Source organism: Panulirus ornatus, chromosome 72 (genome assembly GCF_036320965.1).
Source record: "Panulirus ornatus isolate Po-2019 chromosome 72, ASM3632096v1, whole genome shotgun sequence".
NCBI classification, from domain to species: domain Eukaryota; kingdom Metazoa; phylum Arthropoda; class Malacostraca; order Decapoda; family Palinuridae; genus Panulirus; species Panulirus ornatus.
In genome coordinates this window covers 7,925,541-7,945,499 of record NC_092295.1, presented here as the reverse complement: position 1 = coordinate 7,945,499, position 19,959 = coordinate 7,925,541, and the positions used below count along the sequence as shown (strand labels likewise).

At 40.1% G+C, this 19,959-nt stretch overlaps 1 protein-coding gene across 1 annotated transcript; it reads left to right on the top strand.

Annotated features, from left to right (window-relative positions):
* Nucleotides 1-3,566: 3,566 nt before the first annotated feature.
* Nucleotides 3,567-17,668, top strand: LOC139748042 (glutamate receptor ionotropic, delta-2-like). The gene is made up of 11 exons (XM_071660606.1): nucleotides 3,567-3,799; nucleotides 4,277-4,380; nucleotides 6,678-6,768; nucleotides 9,520-9,678; nucleotides 10,112-10,259; nucleotides 12,151-12,368; nucleotides 12,837-12,988; nucleotides 13,319-13,429; nucleotides 13,649-13,809; nucleotides 14,846-14,941; nucleotides 16,292-17,668. Exons 1-10 carry the CDS (start codon nucleotides 3,758-3,760, stop codon nucleotides 14,923-14,925), a joined length of 1,266 nt encoding a protein of 421 aa, XP_071516707.1. The 5' UTR covers nucleotides 3,567-3,757; the 3' UTR covers nucleotides 14,926-14,941; nucleotides 16,292-17,668.
* Nucleotides 17,669-19,959: the final 2,291 nt, after the last annotated feature.

Sequence of the window (19,959 nt, the reverse complement as noted above, 5' to 3'; positions counted from 1 at the left end):
CCATGCGCCTCACATGTCATAAATTTGTCGTCAAACCTTTATATATATATATATATATATATATATATATATATATATATATATATATATATATATATATTAGAAAGGATCACAATTTTGCGCGTGATCAAGATGTTCCTATGAGTCCACGGGGAAAATGAAACACGATAAGTTCCTAAGTGCACTTTCGTGTAATAATCACATCATCAGGTGAGACACAAGAGAGAAATATAAGTCAGTTGATATACATCGAATAGACGAAGCTAGGACGCCATTTGGTGAACATGTGATTGTCCAAAACATACAACGAGCGTTCATAAACTTTTCATTTTACAAATTTTATCAACAATAAAGTTATCTGATTTGTATAGACCATCAATAATATTAAGATTATAATTCGTTGTGTATTTAATAATAGAAGATTCAGTGATATTCCTTTTGGTAATAGAGTTAGAGTTAATAACTGAGATGGCATTTCTCCAATCAATACAATGATCATAGTTTTTAACGTGATTAAACAAGGCATTTGATTCTTGTCCCGTTCTTATACTATATTTCTGTTGCTTAAATCTAACAGAAAGATCCTTACCAGTCTGACCAACATAAGATTTATCACAATTTCCACATGGCACTTTATAAATGTATCCAAGAGAATTTTCTGGTGAATTCCTGATTAAGATACTCTTTATAGTATTATTGTTGCTAAAGGCAGCATTTACATTAAAGGATTTAAGCAACATGGGAAGTAAAGTGAATTTATTATTAAATGGGAGAACTAAAAGATTCTTGGTGTCAATGGGAGGTTTGGGCTCAACTCTATAAAATGATTTCTTTGCTAACTTAAGGGATTTATCAATGAAAGATCTAGGGTACTTTAACTTAGATCCAATAGAATATATCTTCTCAAATTCATCATCAATAAATTCTGGACTGCAAATACGTAATGCCCTAAGGAACATAGATTGAAATGATGTTAATTTAACTCTGTCATGTTGAGATGAGTAATAATGGATATATGAGTATACATTGGTTGGTTTTTTGTATATGCTGAACTTAAACTTGTTTCCTTGCCTATGGATCATGCAATCTAAAAATGGTAACATACCATTATTTTCATTTTCTACAGTAAATTTGATGGAAGGTACTAAATTGTTAAGTAAGGGGAGAAATATCTATAAATTTTCATTTGTTGGCCAAACACAAAGAACATCATCTACATACCTAAACCAAATTGCATTAGAAGGTAGGATATTCTTTAGTAATTTTGTTTCAAAAAATTCCAGATAAAGGTTACTTAGTACAGGTGAAAGAGGGTTACCCATTGCCATACCAAATTTTTGAGCATAATAATCTCCATTGAACTGAAATACACAGTTTTTTATACACAATCTTATCAGTTCAGTGAAAACAGATTTTGAAACAGGTAAATGAATATCATCCAAGACATCAAATAAATATTCTAAAAGGGCATCAACTGGGATTTTAGTGAAAATTGAGGAAACATCAAAGCTAACTAGTTTGAAATCAAAATTAACATTGATATTGTTTAGCTTGTTGACTAAATCTACTCTAACTCTATTACCAAGAGAAATATCATTGAATCTTCTATTATTAGATACACAACGAATTACAATCTTAATATTAGTTATCGTCTATACAAATTAGATAACTTTATTGTTGATAAAATTTGTAAAATGATAAGTTTATGAACGCTCGTCGTATGTTTTGGACAATCACATATTTACCAAATGGCGTCCTAGCTTCGTTTCTTCGATGTATATCAACTTATATTTCTCTCTTGTGCCTCCCCTGATGATGTGATGATTACACGAAAGTGCACTTGGGAACTTATCGTGTTTCATTATATATGCTGAGTGTAGGAACAGTAGCTAATACCAATTCAAGACATGAAAATACTTCAATGTCTAAATGTATTATCTTTATCCTTTGATCCACGTATGACTGATAGGGATGAGAACATTATATCCAAATATTAAAGGTAACTCAGTTACTTGATACCCAAAAGCTATTATTCCACTTTGGAAAATTCTTGGGTGACATACACAAGAATTCGATTTCCCAATGAGCATGTGAAGATAGGTGTTTTCTACTGCTGGAAGCGGATCTAATCAGATATTCACTGATATGCAAATATTAATCAAGTGAAGCAATCTGATTGCAAGGGGCTTCTACCAAAGCTCTTCCTGCTCGATGTTGTATTATTAAATCTCATTTCAAAGGTGAAGCCGGAGAATCACAGCAAAACAAACGCGGCAGAAGACCCTCACTCGTGTGGTGGCAGGGGTGAGGTACAGTCAGGCTGAGCACAGCGGGTGAGGCGTCTCTGGTGGCTGGTTTTAACACCATTCCTGCAGGTCCCGACAGTGAGTTAGCCATAGACCATCCCTGCAGGTTCCGACAGTGAGTTAGCCATAGACCATTCCTGCAGGTTCCGACAGTGAGTTAGCCATAGACCATCCCTGCAGGTTCCGACAGTGAGTTAGACATAGACCATCCCTGCTGGTTCCGACAGTGAGTTAGTCATAGACCATCTCTGCAGGTTCCCACACTAAGATAACCATACACCATCCATCTATGTCCCCACACTGAGATAACTTATCACTTTACAGACTGGCTAACACAGTGACTTCTTAACTCACGTAAGCGAAGGAATTTCAGTTTGACGCTGCTCTCCAGCAGACCCCAAGCAGCAGAAATATACGTATATAAATGTGTATTTAATGTAACATAACAGATTCTTGTGGAAGAAGATTCGCATTTGATCAGATCACTAACACTTTTCCTAATATACTGACGCATTTTTTTTTCATGTTTATAGATTTACTATATTATTGAGGAGGCAATATGAAATATCTTAAGTTAGTCAGGCACCAAAAGATCCATCTGTCAACGTAATTTCCACAGTTCAATGAGCGTACAATAGTTTTTTGGCATATGCAAAGTTACATACCTTTTTGAGGGGCCAAGGAGTGTCATATTACGTGTTTTTCTCGAGCAGTGGATCATTTCTTGGCATTAAAGCACCGAAGAAAAATGTATAACTTGGGCACATATAATCATGTAAATTCATTCTTTTATTGAATCTTATTTGATTAGAAAATTGTGTGGAAATCAGTTCATAACACGGTGTTCTTACTACTCTGCAGTTCCTTGACAGTGCCAAACGCTTTCGTATATTATCAAGACGATGTATCTTATGTATATTCGCTGTTTGGGTGCTATATATATATATATATATATATATATATATATATATATATATTTTCCACATAGCACACATAGAGTCGAAGAGAGTATTGTGACCTGTCCATTTACAGCTTGATTTAGAGGTCAAAGATTACTAGAATATAATCTTTTTTTCTGGCATTAATCTTTTATTTTACAGTCTTTCAAGGCACACGTATACAACTCAGTAAGAACAAGATCCTTTGATTTTAACGAATGTTGACACCAAGATATTAACGTGTGTAATGTCGAAGACATGTGCCATTCCCTCGCGTATATAGTGTCCATCCTGGCTCTCTCTTCCTTCATTTCAGTCTGTCTCTGGCTCGCCTTCACGTCCATCCTAAGACTCCTGAGATTTTCTGGTGTGGCCCAGCAGCAGCAGCAGGCGGGGGGGCTGTAGAGGAGAGAGAGAGAGAGAGAGAGAGAGAGAGAGAGAGAGAGAGAGAGAGAGAGAGAGAGAGAGAGAGAGAGAGAGAAGAGACCCAGCTCTCAAACCCGACCATCAACCATGGCTGTTGAGAAACCTTTCATCATGGTAACGGGGGACGAGGTCAGTGGTCAGTGTCATTGCATGTTCGTAGGTCAGTTTCCATCTGATGCTGAGGGTGAATAAGAATAATCCCTTTTGCCATTATGCTTAACTGAAGTCTATTGATGATTTATGGCATAACGAGCAATCGGTAGGCATTATCTATTCGATCCAAGAACGGTACAAAATCCAGTGACATTGTGTGATAGTATATTAGAAATATAGGAAGAGTTTTGGGAACGAAAGTATTAGATGGAAGTATATTTAAGGTATAAACAAGTAGGTGGAAGAGTCTATATATATAACCCATGTCTTATAGATTCACTCAGTGATATATATATATATATATATATATATATATATATATATATATATATATATATATATATATATATATATATATATATATACGACCCACCGTACCATTTTCTATGAGAATTACTCATTTCATGGAGGGAGTCTTAACACCCCATTCACTCATCTTATTTTACCCACCAGTGGATGCCGTTCGGAAAATGGGAGATCATGGATAACGGAGAGAGGAGGCTGACAGGGCCCTTAATGGAGCTGTTAGACGTACTCAGGCGCTACATGGAGTTTGAGTAAGTGTAGCTGTGCACTAAGTGGTATGTTGGGATAGCCACAGTCTGAGTGGTGGTAGAAGGTGGCGTGGGTGAAGGTGGAGTTAATGGGTAGAGTCAGGGGGGAACTGAATGGCCCAATCAAAGCCATCTCATTAACGCTCTCTCTCTCTCTCTCTCTCTCTCTCTCTCTCTCTCTCTCTCTCTCTCTCTCTCTCTCTCTCTCTCTCTCTCATCTATCTCTCTATCTATCTATCTATCTATCTATATATATATATATATATAGATATATATATATATATATATATATATATATATTCATTCCTATGAGTTTACGAGGAAATGAAACTCAGTAAGTTCCCAAGTGCACTTTTATGTAATAATCACATCATCAGGGAAGATACAAGAAATATAACAGTAAGTTGATATACAACATAGAGACGTAGCTAGGACACCATTCGGTAAAAAATTGATACGAAGAAAAGGGAAATGTATGTGGGACACATACACAAGAAGCCAGACGCTACCCAGAGAACATGGTAATCCAAAGCATAGGTTGTGTCCCCTGTGAACACGTCATCGAATCAGGGAACACGTCAGGACAAGACTGTCAAGTGAATGACGATCTTATGTTTACTCTGTCACATAAATCATGATTAATAATGATGCAATTAGCGATCTGTTTAATTACTATTTTTCATGATGGATGTGAATCTGGGGTTGAAATGGTGTTGAGGGGGTCATTAAAGGTTATAATGAAGTATATAAAGATTCATATGATTATTTGCTTCGTATTTGATGAATATCTTTGTGCTTTAGGAAGTTCTCTGAGATATTTTTTTCATTATTATGTCAAGTATAGAAAATGTTTCATTGTGCTATATTTCAATTTTAGATTCTTTTTTTTTCATGGGTTGAGAAGTCGACGTGTACAAACAGAATGCTATATTCCACATCAGAATGAACAGTATATTAACGCGGGTCTTATACCTGGACTCAGAGTCCCTTCCTGCTTCTTCAATATATAACTTTTTTTTATTACATCACTTTCTTGACGTACATAGTCCCGTGAGTTGAAAGGAGAACTTTTTCATTCGAAAATTTCGTGCTATAGAAATTTGAAAGCTGCAATGTAATTAAATGTCTAAAAGAAGCTATTCGATTTTGATGTCTCTTTTTATTTAAACTTTTCCTTCTTCCGAAGGGTTCCTCTGGTTCTGTCCTATAGGATGTCTTTCTGGCCAAACCTTAAGGATTTATCAAAGGAGTCCTTAGGATACTTGATGATCGTATTTCGTAAATACGTCTCATTTCATCATCCACGAATTCAGGGTTACGAATGCGTAGGCCTCGAAGAAGCTTTACGGAAAATTTGCCTTGTGTGGCTCTATTGTGAGTGGAGACAGAGTCAAGAGGAGTTATTGGCCCAAGGTTTTCGCCTCAGCAGCTGAGCTCTGGCACCAGTTATCACCGTCTGTCGTACCTAGGTGTATGTGTGGTGCCCGGGGCCTAGACGCTGGTTGGCCAGGCGTCATTTGTGTGGATATCAGCCCCTCACGTCTCCATTATTCCTGCTTGCTTGCCTACGGTGTGTGGTGGGAACTGAGTCTGTCATTTTTGCCTGTGGATTACGGAGCTAGTCTGAGAAAGACAAGGGTCCTTCATGCTCAGTTTGAAGGGTGATATTTTTGTGAGTGGGTTAGTTAGGTGGGACGGCGCTGGCAGCTGAGGCCTTAATCAAGGCCATCCCACTACAATCACATGTTTACCAAATGGCGTCCTAGCTTCGTCTCTTCGATATATATCAACTGACTGTTATATTTCTCTCTTGTGTCTCCCCTGATGATGTGATTATGACACGAAAGTGCACTTGGGAACTTATCGTGTTTCATTTTCCCCGTGCACTCAGGAATATATATATGTATATATATATATATATATATATATATATATATATATATATATATATATATATATATATATATATATACAGGCAAGCGAGTATGAATATGTACATGTATATATGTGTATATGGCGGTGTATTTGTATGCAAATGTCGATATATATAAATGTATGGGCGTGTGTGTGTGTGTATATGGGTAGATGGGTCTTCGTTCGTTCTGTTTCCTGGCGTTACCTCGCTGAGGCGGGACACGGCGATCAAGTGTAATATGTGTGTATATATATATATATATATATATATATATATATATATATATATATATATAGATAGATAGATAGATAGATAGATAGATAGAGAGAGAGAGAGAGATCCTCAGTTCTGACCTTATCTGTGTTATCTCCCGCGTGCCCTCAAGGTACGAGTTGTTCAGCCCGCCAGACCGCGGCTGGGGCATCATGCGGGGCAATGGTTCGTGGACGGGCATGATCGGCCACATACAAAGGAAGGTTAGTCATGCTGCATGACACGCAAGCGCTCACCATCCATGTATAGTCAGCAGTATCTATCTATCTATCTATCTATCTTTCGATCTATCTGTCTATCTGTCTATCTACATCTATTTATCTATCTATCTATCTATCTACATTATATATATATATATATATATATATATATATATATATATATATATATATATATATATATATATATATATATATATGTATATATATATGATCACATAATGCCCTTCAACGTAAGGATTCGAACCCAGCTCCATGTGCGTGGTAGCTGGGAATGCTGACCGCTCCGCAAATGGAGCGGGGTTCGAATCCTTGCTGTTGTAGGGCATTGAGTGGTCTCTCAACTGCGTGCATTCATATGCACTCTATTCGTGTATATATATATATATATACATATATATATATATATATATATATATATATATATATATATATATATATATATATATATATATATATCCGAGCTTGCTTCCTCTATCATAAAGCTATCTATTCAACAAAATCATATATGACGTAAGCATTCAGTGAACGTACAAGAAATGACGTAGTATGTAGGCAATGAAAGGTATCAATAAACATATAGAAACATGTTAGAATACAATGCTAGATAGAACACATATCTACACGTAGACTCCATGTAAACATCAAAGAGTGACAGTGGGGGTAATAGACGCGATGATAATACCCTCATGCGACATACAAACTCGCTTTAACACATGACTAAAGAGGATTAACACTATTTGCGCTATATACACGAGAGGTTTAAGGATGCTTCGTTCGTCGGTAAAGAGGATTTTCCACGAACGGTCGAATAGACATGATCGAAAGCCTTCATATTGATGGATCCAGTGGCGATAACTGAAATCAAACTCATTTGTATTGGATGGTTAGCGTCATCCACGTATGAGTGGGGATGAAATGTTTAAAGATGACGAGGTTTCTGATTTGGCTTATATAAACTCCATTGCATCAGTGGCAATGTGTATTGGAAGCTACAGGTGCCTGTAAACCCACTTGAATGGTATCCGACACTGATCTCTCACCGGGGATAAGGATTACAGATCACTTTGGTCGCCTCTCTCTTTTAGTAAGATGTTGCTGTGGCTGAAGAGGTCATAGATTTATCATATGGTAACTCTTTCAACCACAGGTATTTGCTGTTTCTGGTAACGTAATTAAGGAAGCTGTTTACCAAAGTGTGTGTGTGTGTGTGTGTGTGTGTGTGTGTGTGTGTGTGTGTGATAAAGCAATTTGCACTGAATTCATTGAACAGTAGGAAGGGTTTCAAAACCCGTAGTTCAGAATGAAGTGCTATAACGTTAGAACACATCTCAAAAGCCCAGGTGACTAGAATTATAAGATTTCTCTTAGGCCTCTAGAATAAATGTGGGGAAACTTGGTAATTAAGCTTATGTAAACTTAGGTTCCTAATTGCCGGAGAAGATAATGAAGTATTAATGATCAATCAAGATACCCAGAATGGGTAGTTAACTATCACTGTCCTGTTCAGACACGAATATCATCATTAGGATCATCATTAGGTGGTTTGATGGTTTAGAAATGTGTGTTTGACATCTAAGTTCAAGGAGTGTGTTATCCACGTATCGACGGTCATACAAAGACTTAGAATCATGTTTCTTAATGGGCAAAAAAAAATACATCCCATTTGCCAATGGCGCACAAGAGGCTACCCCAAGGCATCAACATTACCCTGCGTGTAAGGAAGCGCAGATGGTGGACGAGAAACGACCATCATTTGTTACTAGTGTCAAAAGGTGAGGTAGCTCCTCGTCTGTGAGAGATTAAGTCACTTCACAGTCAGAAAAAAAGATCCTCAACACATACACTTGTAGTCTACGAAAATTGTGAGTTGGTTCTCCAATGGCCAGTCGTCAGAACTTGCCAATACGACCTTGTTCATATTAAGGTTATGTATAACATTAAATCAGTACTCGGTGCCAGGTACCATCACAATATAGGGAGGTGTTATGAAACTTGTATTCTGATGTGTCTGGGTGTTGTTAGGCTTTGATGTGAAGTCATGTACCAATGTCCCACTCCAGAGTTTATGATAACAGGGGACGTAGAGATGGGCAAGTCTAGTGCATTGTTCAGAAGGCTGAAGCCATTTCAGTTGATGGAGGGCAAATGGCCCATGACTGCTGTGTGAAATAGAGTTGGTTTATCTGTGTGTGTATGTGTGTGTGTGTGTGTGTGTGTGTGTGTGTGTGTGTGTGTGTGTGTGAAGAGTCTACCACAGAGTGGCAGATTCTGTGTTCTCCAGAACACTTGACCTATGTTCGGAGGGCGTATGACTTAACTAGGACATGTGCGAGTGACTTATACCACGAACTTAAGTCACTGGACTGTGTAGCCACCCGTGCTCTGTGATGTCCACTGATTACTGAACAAGATATTACACTTGTGTGTTGATGGGCAAGTCTTGGGATATTCTGCCTCTCTGTCTTTCATCACACTTGGGATATTCTGTCTCTGTCTGTCACCACACTTGGGATATTCTATCTCTGTCATCACACTTGGGATATTCTGTCTCTGTCTGTCACCACACTTGGGATATTCTATCTCTGTCATCACACTTGGGATATTCTGTCTCTGTCTGTCATCACACTTAGGATATTCTGTCTCTGTGTGTCACCACACTTAGGATATTCTATCTCTGTCACCACACCTGGCATATTCTCTGTGCGTCAATGTATCACATCACACGTTGACCAGGAAGCGGAGATAGCGCTGGGACCCTTCGCCATGACCCCGCAGAGATCCAGCGTGTGTGACTTCTCCATCCCTCTGGTGCACGAGAGCTTCGCTATCCTCACTCCCAGACCCAGGCTAGAGAGCGATGTCTCCGGCTTCCTCAAGCCCTTCGCTGCCCAGGTACTGGAGATGGTAGTCTACCGGGCCTCTTAACGTGTGCTGAGTGTGTCGTGTATATATATATGAGTCATTCACTATACATAGTCTGTATTTCGCGCTATGCCCGAATAATGAATCACACATTGTTTTCATTGTGGGCTGTGCCCGATTATGTATCATGCACTATGTATACACTGTGTTTCTTGGCCACTGTGGCAAGATTATGTATCATGCACTATGTATACACTGTGTTTCTTGGCCACTGTGGCAAGATTATGTATCATGCACTGTACATATACCGTTTTCCTTGGCCACTGTTCCCAGCCAGTCTGTATATCATGCTATGTATATGAAGCACCGCATGACGTCATGTAACACCTTGTCATTCAGTTCTTATTGCCAGTTTGTACAAAGTGATCATCATTCCCATTTTGAGACGAGTTGTACTCGATAGGTATGGCTCTTAATCCTGGCCAGCTTACTGAGTGTGGGGACTGCTATGGCGTGTGTGGTGTGGGCTGAAGGAAAGATATTTCGAGTCATCACGAGGAACATTGTCTCCAAAGCCAGCACTTGGGTCCTGCTCACCCTCAGCCAGGAAGGTAAGTCCTGGAGACAAGAGAAGCTGTATATTTTCCATTCTTAGTTTGACTAGTATTTACATATGGTCATACATGTTGGAGAGGATCACAATTTTGCGCGTGATCAAGATATTCCTATGAGTCCACGGGGAAAATGAAACACGAAAAGTTCCCAAGTGCACTTTCGTGTAATAATCACATCATCAGGGGAGACACAAGAGAGAAAATAACAGTCAGTTGATATACATCGAAGAGACGTTTTACCAAATGGCGTCCTAGCTTCGTCTCTTCGATATATATCAACTGACTGTTATATTTCTCTCTTGTGTCTCCCCTGATGATGTGATTATTACACGAAAGTGCACTTGGGAACTTTTCGTGTTTCATTTTCCCCGTGGACTCATAGGAATGGTCATACATATGAAAGTTACATATATCAAAGGCTTTTTGGTTATGTTACTGAAGAGAAGGGACGATATAATGATTCGGCTTCTCAAAAGTGGGTAATAAATTCCATCGATGGCCAAGAAATGCTCTACATGCGTCCTAGACTCGGCGGAAAGTCTTCTAGTATCTGGTGGCAGAAGACGATCACATGTTACAAAGTGCAGGTAGTATGTAAATATCTTAAAACAATAGCATAATCAGAACGTATTCGCCTTGTCTCTATAGACGCCAAGTTCCCGAAGAGGACGCTGCCAGCCGTGACTAGGCCAGCGTACACCGGTGATGGAGGACGATATTGCTGGCATTTTGTCGCTTTAACGAACTGAATATAATCAAGAAGCCTCACGCAATCTGTCATACACAATAGCAGTAGCCTAACGTAGACTTTGATGGTTCGGATAACAAGGGGATTTATGAACAAAGACGTGTGGGTCGAGCTGCTCAAAACCTGCTCAACCAGTTCGAATCAACGTAAGCTAAGGTCAGTGTCGACTTGTTATGAGTTTCATAAGTCATGTATTTATGGAGTCCTTAATCACTATCTCAGATGGCCAATAGTCGACGGTAAGGAGAATATCAAGGACACTTTCTACATATAGTTACATGCTTAATAAGGTCTTAAACCTTACTACGCTGCGTAGATTTCGATCCCCCAGATTCGAATCCCTTTTCACCTCTTGCCAGCACTGCGCTCAATGCCCTAACCCTTGGCTTTCTATGACATTCATCCTTCTCATTTCTCGGTAATAGTTTCCCTCAGAGCCACAGATAACATTCTCTGATCCTTTAAGTTGTTCTGTCCCACCCCATTTATCCTGATTGTCCAATATCATCCCTGGGGACTAGTTCTCTTACCTCCGACCGATCCGATCCTGTTCTGACACTGAGTGACGATATTCCACGAGAGATTAACTTAACTGGATTATCAGTTCTTGTTACTCGCTCCAATATTTCTACGACGTGCTTGACCCAAGGGCGACACATGTGAGGAGAGGTTGTGTCTGCCAGACGTGTAGAAGCCAACGGAGATCTATAATGTGGTATTGGATCTCAGGAATGACAAAGGCCTTCCTGGGGCATTTGTCAGCGTCTCTATCCTGTTCTCTCGTCAGGATGAACGCTTTCATTTAATCTATTGTCATTGATATGATAAATTTCGCTCTGAATATGTACTTCTTAGCCAACAATGAATTTACATATATTTTGTACACAGGCTTGATAAGAGACTACTTAGTCTAGTGTATGGAAGTTACATAACTTATGTTACCAGTCGAAACTTTGCAGTATTATCCATTGCATAAGGCAACATCGGTAGCGGGGGATGTTTTGCTGGTGTCGAACGTGCGTTGGTAAAAGTGAGCGTCAGCGGCGATACGCGCCAGTAGCCGGTAGCATCGTATTTGTTGACATTCGTTTCTCGGTCTAGCGTCACTGGTCGGTGTTTACTGCTTCATCCCTCCCACAGGCTCTGAGTGGCTGCCGAAGGAGGACGGAGGGCGCCTCATAGTGACCACCTGGCTCCTGGCCTCCTTGGTCTTCATGACCTCCTACAGCGGGATCCTCACCGCCATGCTCACTCTCCCTCGAGTTGTGATCACCATTGATTCTTTGCCCGACCTGGTCTCCCAGTCTGCTCTTCCCTGGCACATACAATCCGGATCAGCACTATTGCCTTATCTAAGGGTAACTGATTGAACGAAGTATACGTTTTCTTTTGGTAGAATTGCATTCACTTTTCGTTACACACACACACACACACACACACACACACAAAGGTCTCCATGGTGTAGGGGTTAGCGTTACTGACCATGAGTCATCACGGGCTTGCCCGGGGTCGGACCTGCATGGGCGTTTCAGTCTGCCTACACCCAACCTAGGTGTTCATCCTCACCTTGGGGTACCTGGCTCGTACTGGTGTTTGTATGCATAGATGCATTGACATAAAGACATGTTATATATATACTCAAGATTATGAGGCGGGGCAGCACTAGTGTAAAATCCTCTCCCAGTAGCACACAAATGGCTGTCAAATAGTAATCACACACACACACACACACACACACACACACACACACACACACACACACGAGGTTTCAAATAATCTCAAGTCATACGGAAGTGAGTCTGCATTTCGTACCTTTACGCCACAAGGATTCTGAGGATGAGACGCACCAGCAGGCGTACAGAGGGAGAGGCGCTGACATCCAAGATTGCATGTGGAGTCTCCAGGACATTAGTGACGGGAAGTTCGCCGCCTTCTGTTCCGTGCTCACCATTTGGAAGGCTATGGACCTGGATTACAGGTACTGAAATGTCACTTGTACACCAACAGCTCCTCGAAGCTCGATACCTGTAGTCTTTTGGACTCGAAATTCTTCTTGGACTTCGATATAGCTTTGGACATTTGTACTCAGAACGCTCACTGGGTCTCGATATCTGACGAAGTGATTGAGTGACTCTGTTACAATTACTTCTAAATGACTTTCTTTTAAATATAAAAGGACACTAGTAAGAACACGCAAGGATTAAAATGACATATATTCATTTATGTTTATATGTTTATATGTATATATGTATGTACGTATGTATATATGTATGTATGTAGCTAATCATTCACTTCAATTTTTCTACAGCACCACTGGTCAGTGTCACTTGTACGGCACACGAGAGAAGGTGATGAGCAACGCTATCATGAGTCTGGCCTTTAGTAAGAACTCCACATACCTCGCCAAGGCTAATTATCTGTAAGGCTCATGATCGTGATGTATCTTTCCCTTAAGTTTATGTGAGCTGCTTCAACGGCTTTAACATTCTTCTTATTCTTTACTTCATATCACTATTTTCGGATTTGGAACCTTTTTCTCAAAATGACATTGACAGTCTTTGGATTCAATTGTTTTTAATCTAATTTCGTGTGTGATTGAATACCACTTCACATATACCACCTCTCTCCCCTCGTGAAGGTTGCGGGTGCTGCTGGAGTCAGGGTTGTGGAACAAGTGGTTGAAGGACGAGCTGACCAACTCCTCCCACTGTCTGCGTCACCCCAGCCTGGACGGCAGGGAGGGCATCCAGCCACTCGACATGAAAGCATTCACAGGTCCTCTCTATTTTCTCCTTGGAGGTCAGTTAACCTCAAAAGCATCCTCGTCTCTTTGTTAATCACAGATGAACTTGCTTCACTTATCTTGTATATGACTGGGACAACAGAACATGGGAACTTGCTTCACTTATCTTATATATGACTGGGACAACAGAACATGGAGATTTTGATGTGATGGCGAATCTTAATTGATTACTTGAGAGTTATTAAGAAAACTATATTTACAAGTGACTGTGATAGATCGGGAATTGCGTCCTCGACAAAGAGATTTCCCGCTAGAGTCATTTTGAGCATAGGAATATGATGTCTTGAATGACGGTAAAGGTCTGTATTCAGAGGGAATTATGGGCCTTCGTGGTGTAGCGGTTAGCGTCGCTGACCGTGATGCATTCACGGGCCACCCGGGGTTAAGCGGATAGGTTCGGATCCTGGTTGCGGCAGTCGGTCCAAAGTCAACCCAGCTGTTCATCCTTCCCAAAGGGTTTGTCGATAAAATGGGTACCTAGGTTAGGCTATGGTGTGTATATATATATATATATATATATATATATATATATATATATATTTAACGTTGATGAAATGGCCATGAATAGGGCATTAATTTGCATGTGCCATCTCATCGTAATGTTCACGAACTTGTTTCTCTAAGAACGATTAATAACGCAACACTGTGTTGCTCTCACCACACAAGATATTCGTCAGAGTCTGTTATATACATTGCCTCTATTTCAAAAAGCACAAATCTTAACTCCGGTAAGAGATATTGCATGAGATGCTGTTATTAACTCCCCTTTTCAATGGTTGAAAATGAGTCTCTAGTTTATTCTAAGTCCCATCTGTTAGGGAACATTTTTTTTTTCTTTAAAAAAGATGATGTCTTCTTCAAATGCTTTGACGATAATGAAGCGATTTCATCTTGAATCATGAGTGACATTAGTAAAGATAATTGGAAATCCAGCCATTTATCTTTATTCTCCAAAATAACTGAGTTTAAGATGCATTAATTGTTCATGTTATGTTTATTGCGTTTTGTTCTACATCTTTACACACGTTGCAGGTGCCATGTTTGGGATGGTGGTGTTTCTGTGTGAGTATGTGAGCCAATATATTCTGAAGCCATCACAGACAACTGCCTGATCCACGCAGGGACAGTGTGAGTACACAATGCTTTGTCTTTGTGAGTTAACTAGTATTTCCAATGAGTCTATTGTGCCCCACTATGTTCGTAGTGGATAACATCAAAGATTATAGATACGTATTGGATTTATTCAGTCGACCAAAATATCTAAGGTTCTTGTATGATTTGTAGAATTTTTTTACGCTCTAGAAGAAACAGACGAACAAAGAGTGTGAATGATATGAATAGATTGTGCTCTTTACATTTCGGGAACTTTTCTGGTACATTTCGGGAACTTTTCTGGAGTTGCAGTGAATTGTAATTTGTAGCTTATCGTGTTCTCGCATGGAACTTTGCGTATGAACTGTAAGAGAAATAAGCCTTGTTCTCGTACGGAACTTTTATGTATGAACTGTGAAAGAAATAGACCTTGCTCTCGTTGGGAACTTTGCGTATGAACTGTAAAAGAAATAGACCTTGCTCTCGTTGGGAACTTTGCGTATGAACTGTAAAAGAAATACTCCTAGTTCTCGCTGGGAACTTTGTGTATGAACTGTGAAAAAAATAGACCTTGCTCTCGCTAGGAACTTTGCGTATGAGCTGTAAAAAGAATACACCTAGATCTCGCTGGGAACTTTGCGTATGAACTATTAGAGAAATACACCTTGTTCTCGTTGGGAAATTGCGTATGAATCATCAGAGAAATAGATCCAGTTCTCGTGCGGGTTTCGGAGAAATTTCGAAATTAAATCCCTCTCGGCTTAAGGTATTTTACTTCAAAGGATCGTCAAAGACGTCGATAAATATTTTCATCAAAGACGTAGATAAATATTTCTGTACGAACCATTATACACACAAACTTGTAGCTCTTTATATAGGATCTATTACTAAGAGATTAACTTAATATGCTTAGCCAATTTGCCCCAACAGATTAACAAGATAAGATCTGCTGAGCCATTTTGGCCCAGCGTTTTCTAAATGAGAGGCTGCAAGATAACTTTTTTTTTTTGTGGCAATTTATGTCACAAATAAATCTGTTTCATACAGTAATAAGTAGCCACTGGAATAACCAATTAAAGCAATATTGGATTATATACATTTAAGGCTCGTGTCCTCTCTATGTGCTCAGCTACGTGTGAGGTTTTCTTAATGAACGACCAAGATAGACGAGTTCACTTACAATGTCTCGAACGCTTAATTTCGCTCACGAAACTTTAGGATTGCATCATCTAAGGCTCCCACAAATTTTTAAGGCTGATGTGCACGTTTTAGATTTACATAATTGTTTATATGCCTTTATTCTTGTTTAGTTGTTGTTTGTTTGTCCTGCGAAATAATTGTTTACATGTGGGTAAAGTAGTAAATATATGTACATGTAATTCACAGTCCTGGATCTCTCGCCTCTTAGACCAGATGGAACCACAATCCTCACCGGCGCCACGTGAACCCGCTTCGGTGTTTCGAATCCCATCCAACTCTTGTGTCGATGCTTCACCCATCCTGGCGCTGATTCACTGAACCACACGAAACTCTGGCATCTATTGATGCTACACCAATCCTGATGCTAGTTCCATGACCGCACATAACCCCGACATCAACACGACAGCCATCGATATGAGTGGTGTTGAACTTCATAATAATAGCTTTTCACAAAGTTTAGACAGTGTCCTCGCCTCGTATAGCCTTTAGCAAGGCTTCAACAGTGATTCATTTTCAGAAGACAACAGAAAACTGGAAATAATGTATTTCATGAATAGGGACATATGTCTTCACTACGAAATACGTAGTATGCTACTTATTACCTTATTGAGATTAGCTTATTGTCTGTATGTTTAGATTAATTACCTATAATCAGCGTATGTATATTAGTCTGAGGCACAAGCTAAATGAAAAGAAAATGGAACTTCAGGTACACATGAAAACGTTACGCGGTCTATCAGCTCACAAACTTTTGTAAATTGGTTATCAGCATTGTTTAACTTCAGGTCTATAGATAGAAAATGTTAATCAAATTGACTGGGTAATTTATTGATGTTATAGATTTGAATATTGTTCCCCTATTATACTAGCCATGCCTAGCTGCTATATGGTCGTAAATCTTGCATCTTGATATAGAATAATTTAACTGTCTTAGAGTGAAGCGGAAAAGAAAATTTCAATGATATAGATCGCAGGAATATCTAGACGGACAGCTTGATAATAAACGGAATGAGGAAGTTGAGTTTCTCGTAAAAAACAAATGTGTATGCGTGATGCCTGTAGGGAAAGAGTGTGATGATTTGGAAATGTATATGAGCAAGGTGCAGGGGCTGAAAAAGAGGGCAAATGAGAGATGGGGATGAGTGAGCATCGGCAAACTTTCGAAATGATAGAAAATTGTCTGTGAGGAAGTGATTAGTGAAAGGATTATTAAATGAGAGTGTCATTGAGGGGGAACAAATGAAAATGTGTCAAGCAGGCAAAGGAGAGACGGATAGAGTACATTGAAGGTCTGTTGAATGTTAGGTGAAAGTTGTCACATCTGTCATCAGACACTTCTTTTGTCATAAAGTCAGACGCAGGTTTTGAAGATGTATTGAATTAATTGAAGATATAGTGATTCTTATATTATGAACTGTTCATGAAATCCAGCAATCTAGCACTTCTAGAATCCAAGTAGGTGAAGATGTCTGTAAAATGTTCTTGAGCAACTTTAGTGTTTGCAGAAATTTTCAAATTCTGTAAAGAGTAATAGATTCACACGAACACGAATAAAGTGTCAGGATTTGCAAAATTTCATTTACATAAACCTACAAATACAGAAACAAACAAAGGCGCTGTATCTAGATATAACTTAGAGGCGTTGCAGAGGCCAAAATAGACAACTTCACTTTTATACCGTGGACCTTTCGTGTCGTAGCGATTAGCGTTCCTGACTGCGACGCATTCGGGGGCCGCCCATGATCGAGCGCAGAGGTTCGAATCCTGGTTGCGACTGTCTGTCCACAGTCAACCCAGCTCTTCATCCATCCCTAAAGGTTTGGTTGATGAAATATCCTAGCTCAGTCATTATACATGACAGCTAGAGACTAAGTGTAAACGAATGTGGCCTTTGTTGTCTTTTCCCAGTGCTACCTCGCGCACATGCGGGTGGAGGGGGTTGTCATTTCATGTGTGGCAGGGTGGCGACGGGAATGAGTAAGGGCAGACAGTATGAATTATGTACATGTGTATATATGTATATGTCTCTGTGTGTATATATATGTATACGTTGAGATGTATAGGTATGTATATGTGCGTGTGTGGACGTGTATGTATATACATGTGTAAGTGGATGGGTTGGGCCATTCTTTCGTCTGTTTCCTTGCGCTACCTCGCTAACGCGGGAGACAGCGCCAAAGTATAATAAACATAGATAAATAATATGTCGTTAATGAAATAGCCTTGATTAGGGTTTCATTTACCTGTGCCGTCTCAGCTGAGAAAACACAGTCGCACACACAAAAATACACATATATACCTGGCTCAGGCTAGGCTGTGTGTTCTATATGTTTACACACAGAGGAATATAGATATACCACACAGTTCAGTGGCGAAGCTGTGTAAAACTCTCTCCCCGTAACACACAAGTAGTAATCACACGATTACACGCGTAGATAGATATAAGAGTTATCATGGCAATTATCTATTAGTGGAGATTTTTAGGCAGAGGTAAGGGCATGGGATATTAAGATAGAAAAACAATTTTGGCTTCATGTATTTTGCGTGTACGCCTGACGCGAAATGAACAACAGATGGAACGTTTCTCATTTGTAATACGCCTTCCCTTTGACCAACTCAGGTGCAGTCGTCAGAGAACGACCCCAGTACGAGTAGACAGGCTTAAATCTGCACCACACAGTCTCGTAGGTGTCATAAGTAGAGAAAAGCAACTCAACAAAGATATAAGGAGCTTATGATAACATTCAAAGAGCATTACTTTCACTTCTTAGCACTTTGTGCTGTACATGCGAGAGTTGCAGAGTTGTGTGATGGTCAGAACCGAAATATACATCATTTTCGACTTCGTGCAGCCGACCCAAAATACTTCCCGACAGAAAACGAGTCCAAACTCAAAGCTACAAGGTTGGAATTGATTTTGACTCATATTCAGCTAATGTGAACTATTTCAGTCCAATGCGAACCAGTTCTGAACCATCTGAACCAGTGAATCAGACTCTCAATGGAAGATCCCGACACCGTCCAGCACACTCGATTTCTTTTCTATTCTTGAGCCACTAAGATTATACAGTTCCAACCCCATAGGGTCCTCCGACCACAGACTCATTTCTGGGGACATCCATCGTGTGTTGTCTTAAACGAAACGCCGACTTTGACGCTTTGGGAGAACTCTGCGGTTATCCTTACGTGGCTTGTTTACTGCGCCTGGGATGTCCTCACGTTGCGCTGACCACATAGCGGAGGTTATCCTGGCCGGAGTCCTACATCTGGTAAAACATTTTCACTCTTGGTTTGATCGCTTCCCTGGGGCGTCCACCACTCCAGTGGGTCTCTCTCCCGCGTTTCCCACCTCCCTGACGTTTCCTGGATGGCAGTGTCTTTTCAGCGCGTCTGCCTTGCAAATATGCTCACCTTCATCTAAAGCGCCTACCTATCTCGCAGTCCACTTCTGTAGCGCGTCTGTCTTAGCCCTGAGTTCTCTGCAGTGCGTCTTTTTCCATGATTGCGTCCACTTCTCTTGCAAACTTTTTCACGAATGCGTCCACATCTTAAGTGCATCTTCATATCTAGTTCGTCTATCGCATATGTATGTCCATCGTACCTAATACGTCTGTGTCAATAGCAAGTACAGTGCTGCAGATCGTCCGACTCTGCAATGCGTCCCACTCTCTGGGGCATCCGTCGTTGTCGTACGCTTAGTATCACGTCTCACAAAGGGAGCCAGGCGACACCAGCTGCACTTGACATGCGTCGCTCGCTGCCAGAGCACAAAGAGGGGAAGGACTCGCCTTTTGTGGGCTGTCTTTACGACCCCTCAGCTTTAAGGCCTCAAGAAAAATATCCTAAAACTTTCA

Excerpts from the sequence above, each read along its gene's own strand:
- LOC139748042 (XM_071660606.1), top strand. The coding sequence starts at position 3,758 with ATGGCTGTTGAGAAACCTTTCATCATGGTAACGGGGGACGAG. Across the intron at positions 4,381-6,677 it reads AGGCGCTACATGGAGTTTGA|GTACGAGTTGTTCAGCCCGC; the intron begins GTAAGTGTAGCT and ends CGTGCCCTCAAG. Across the intron at positions 9,679-10,111 it reads TCAAGCCCTTCGCTGCCCAG|GTATGGCTCTTAATCCTGGC; the intron begins GTACTGGAGATG and ends TGTACTCGATAG.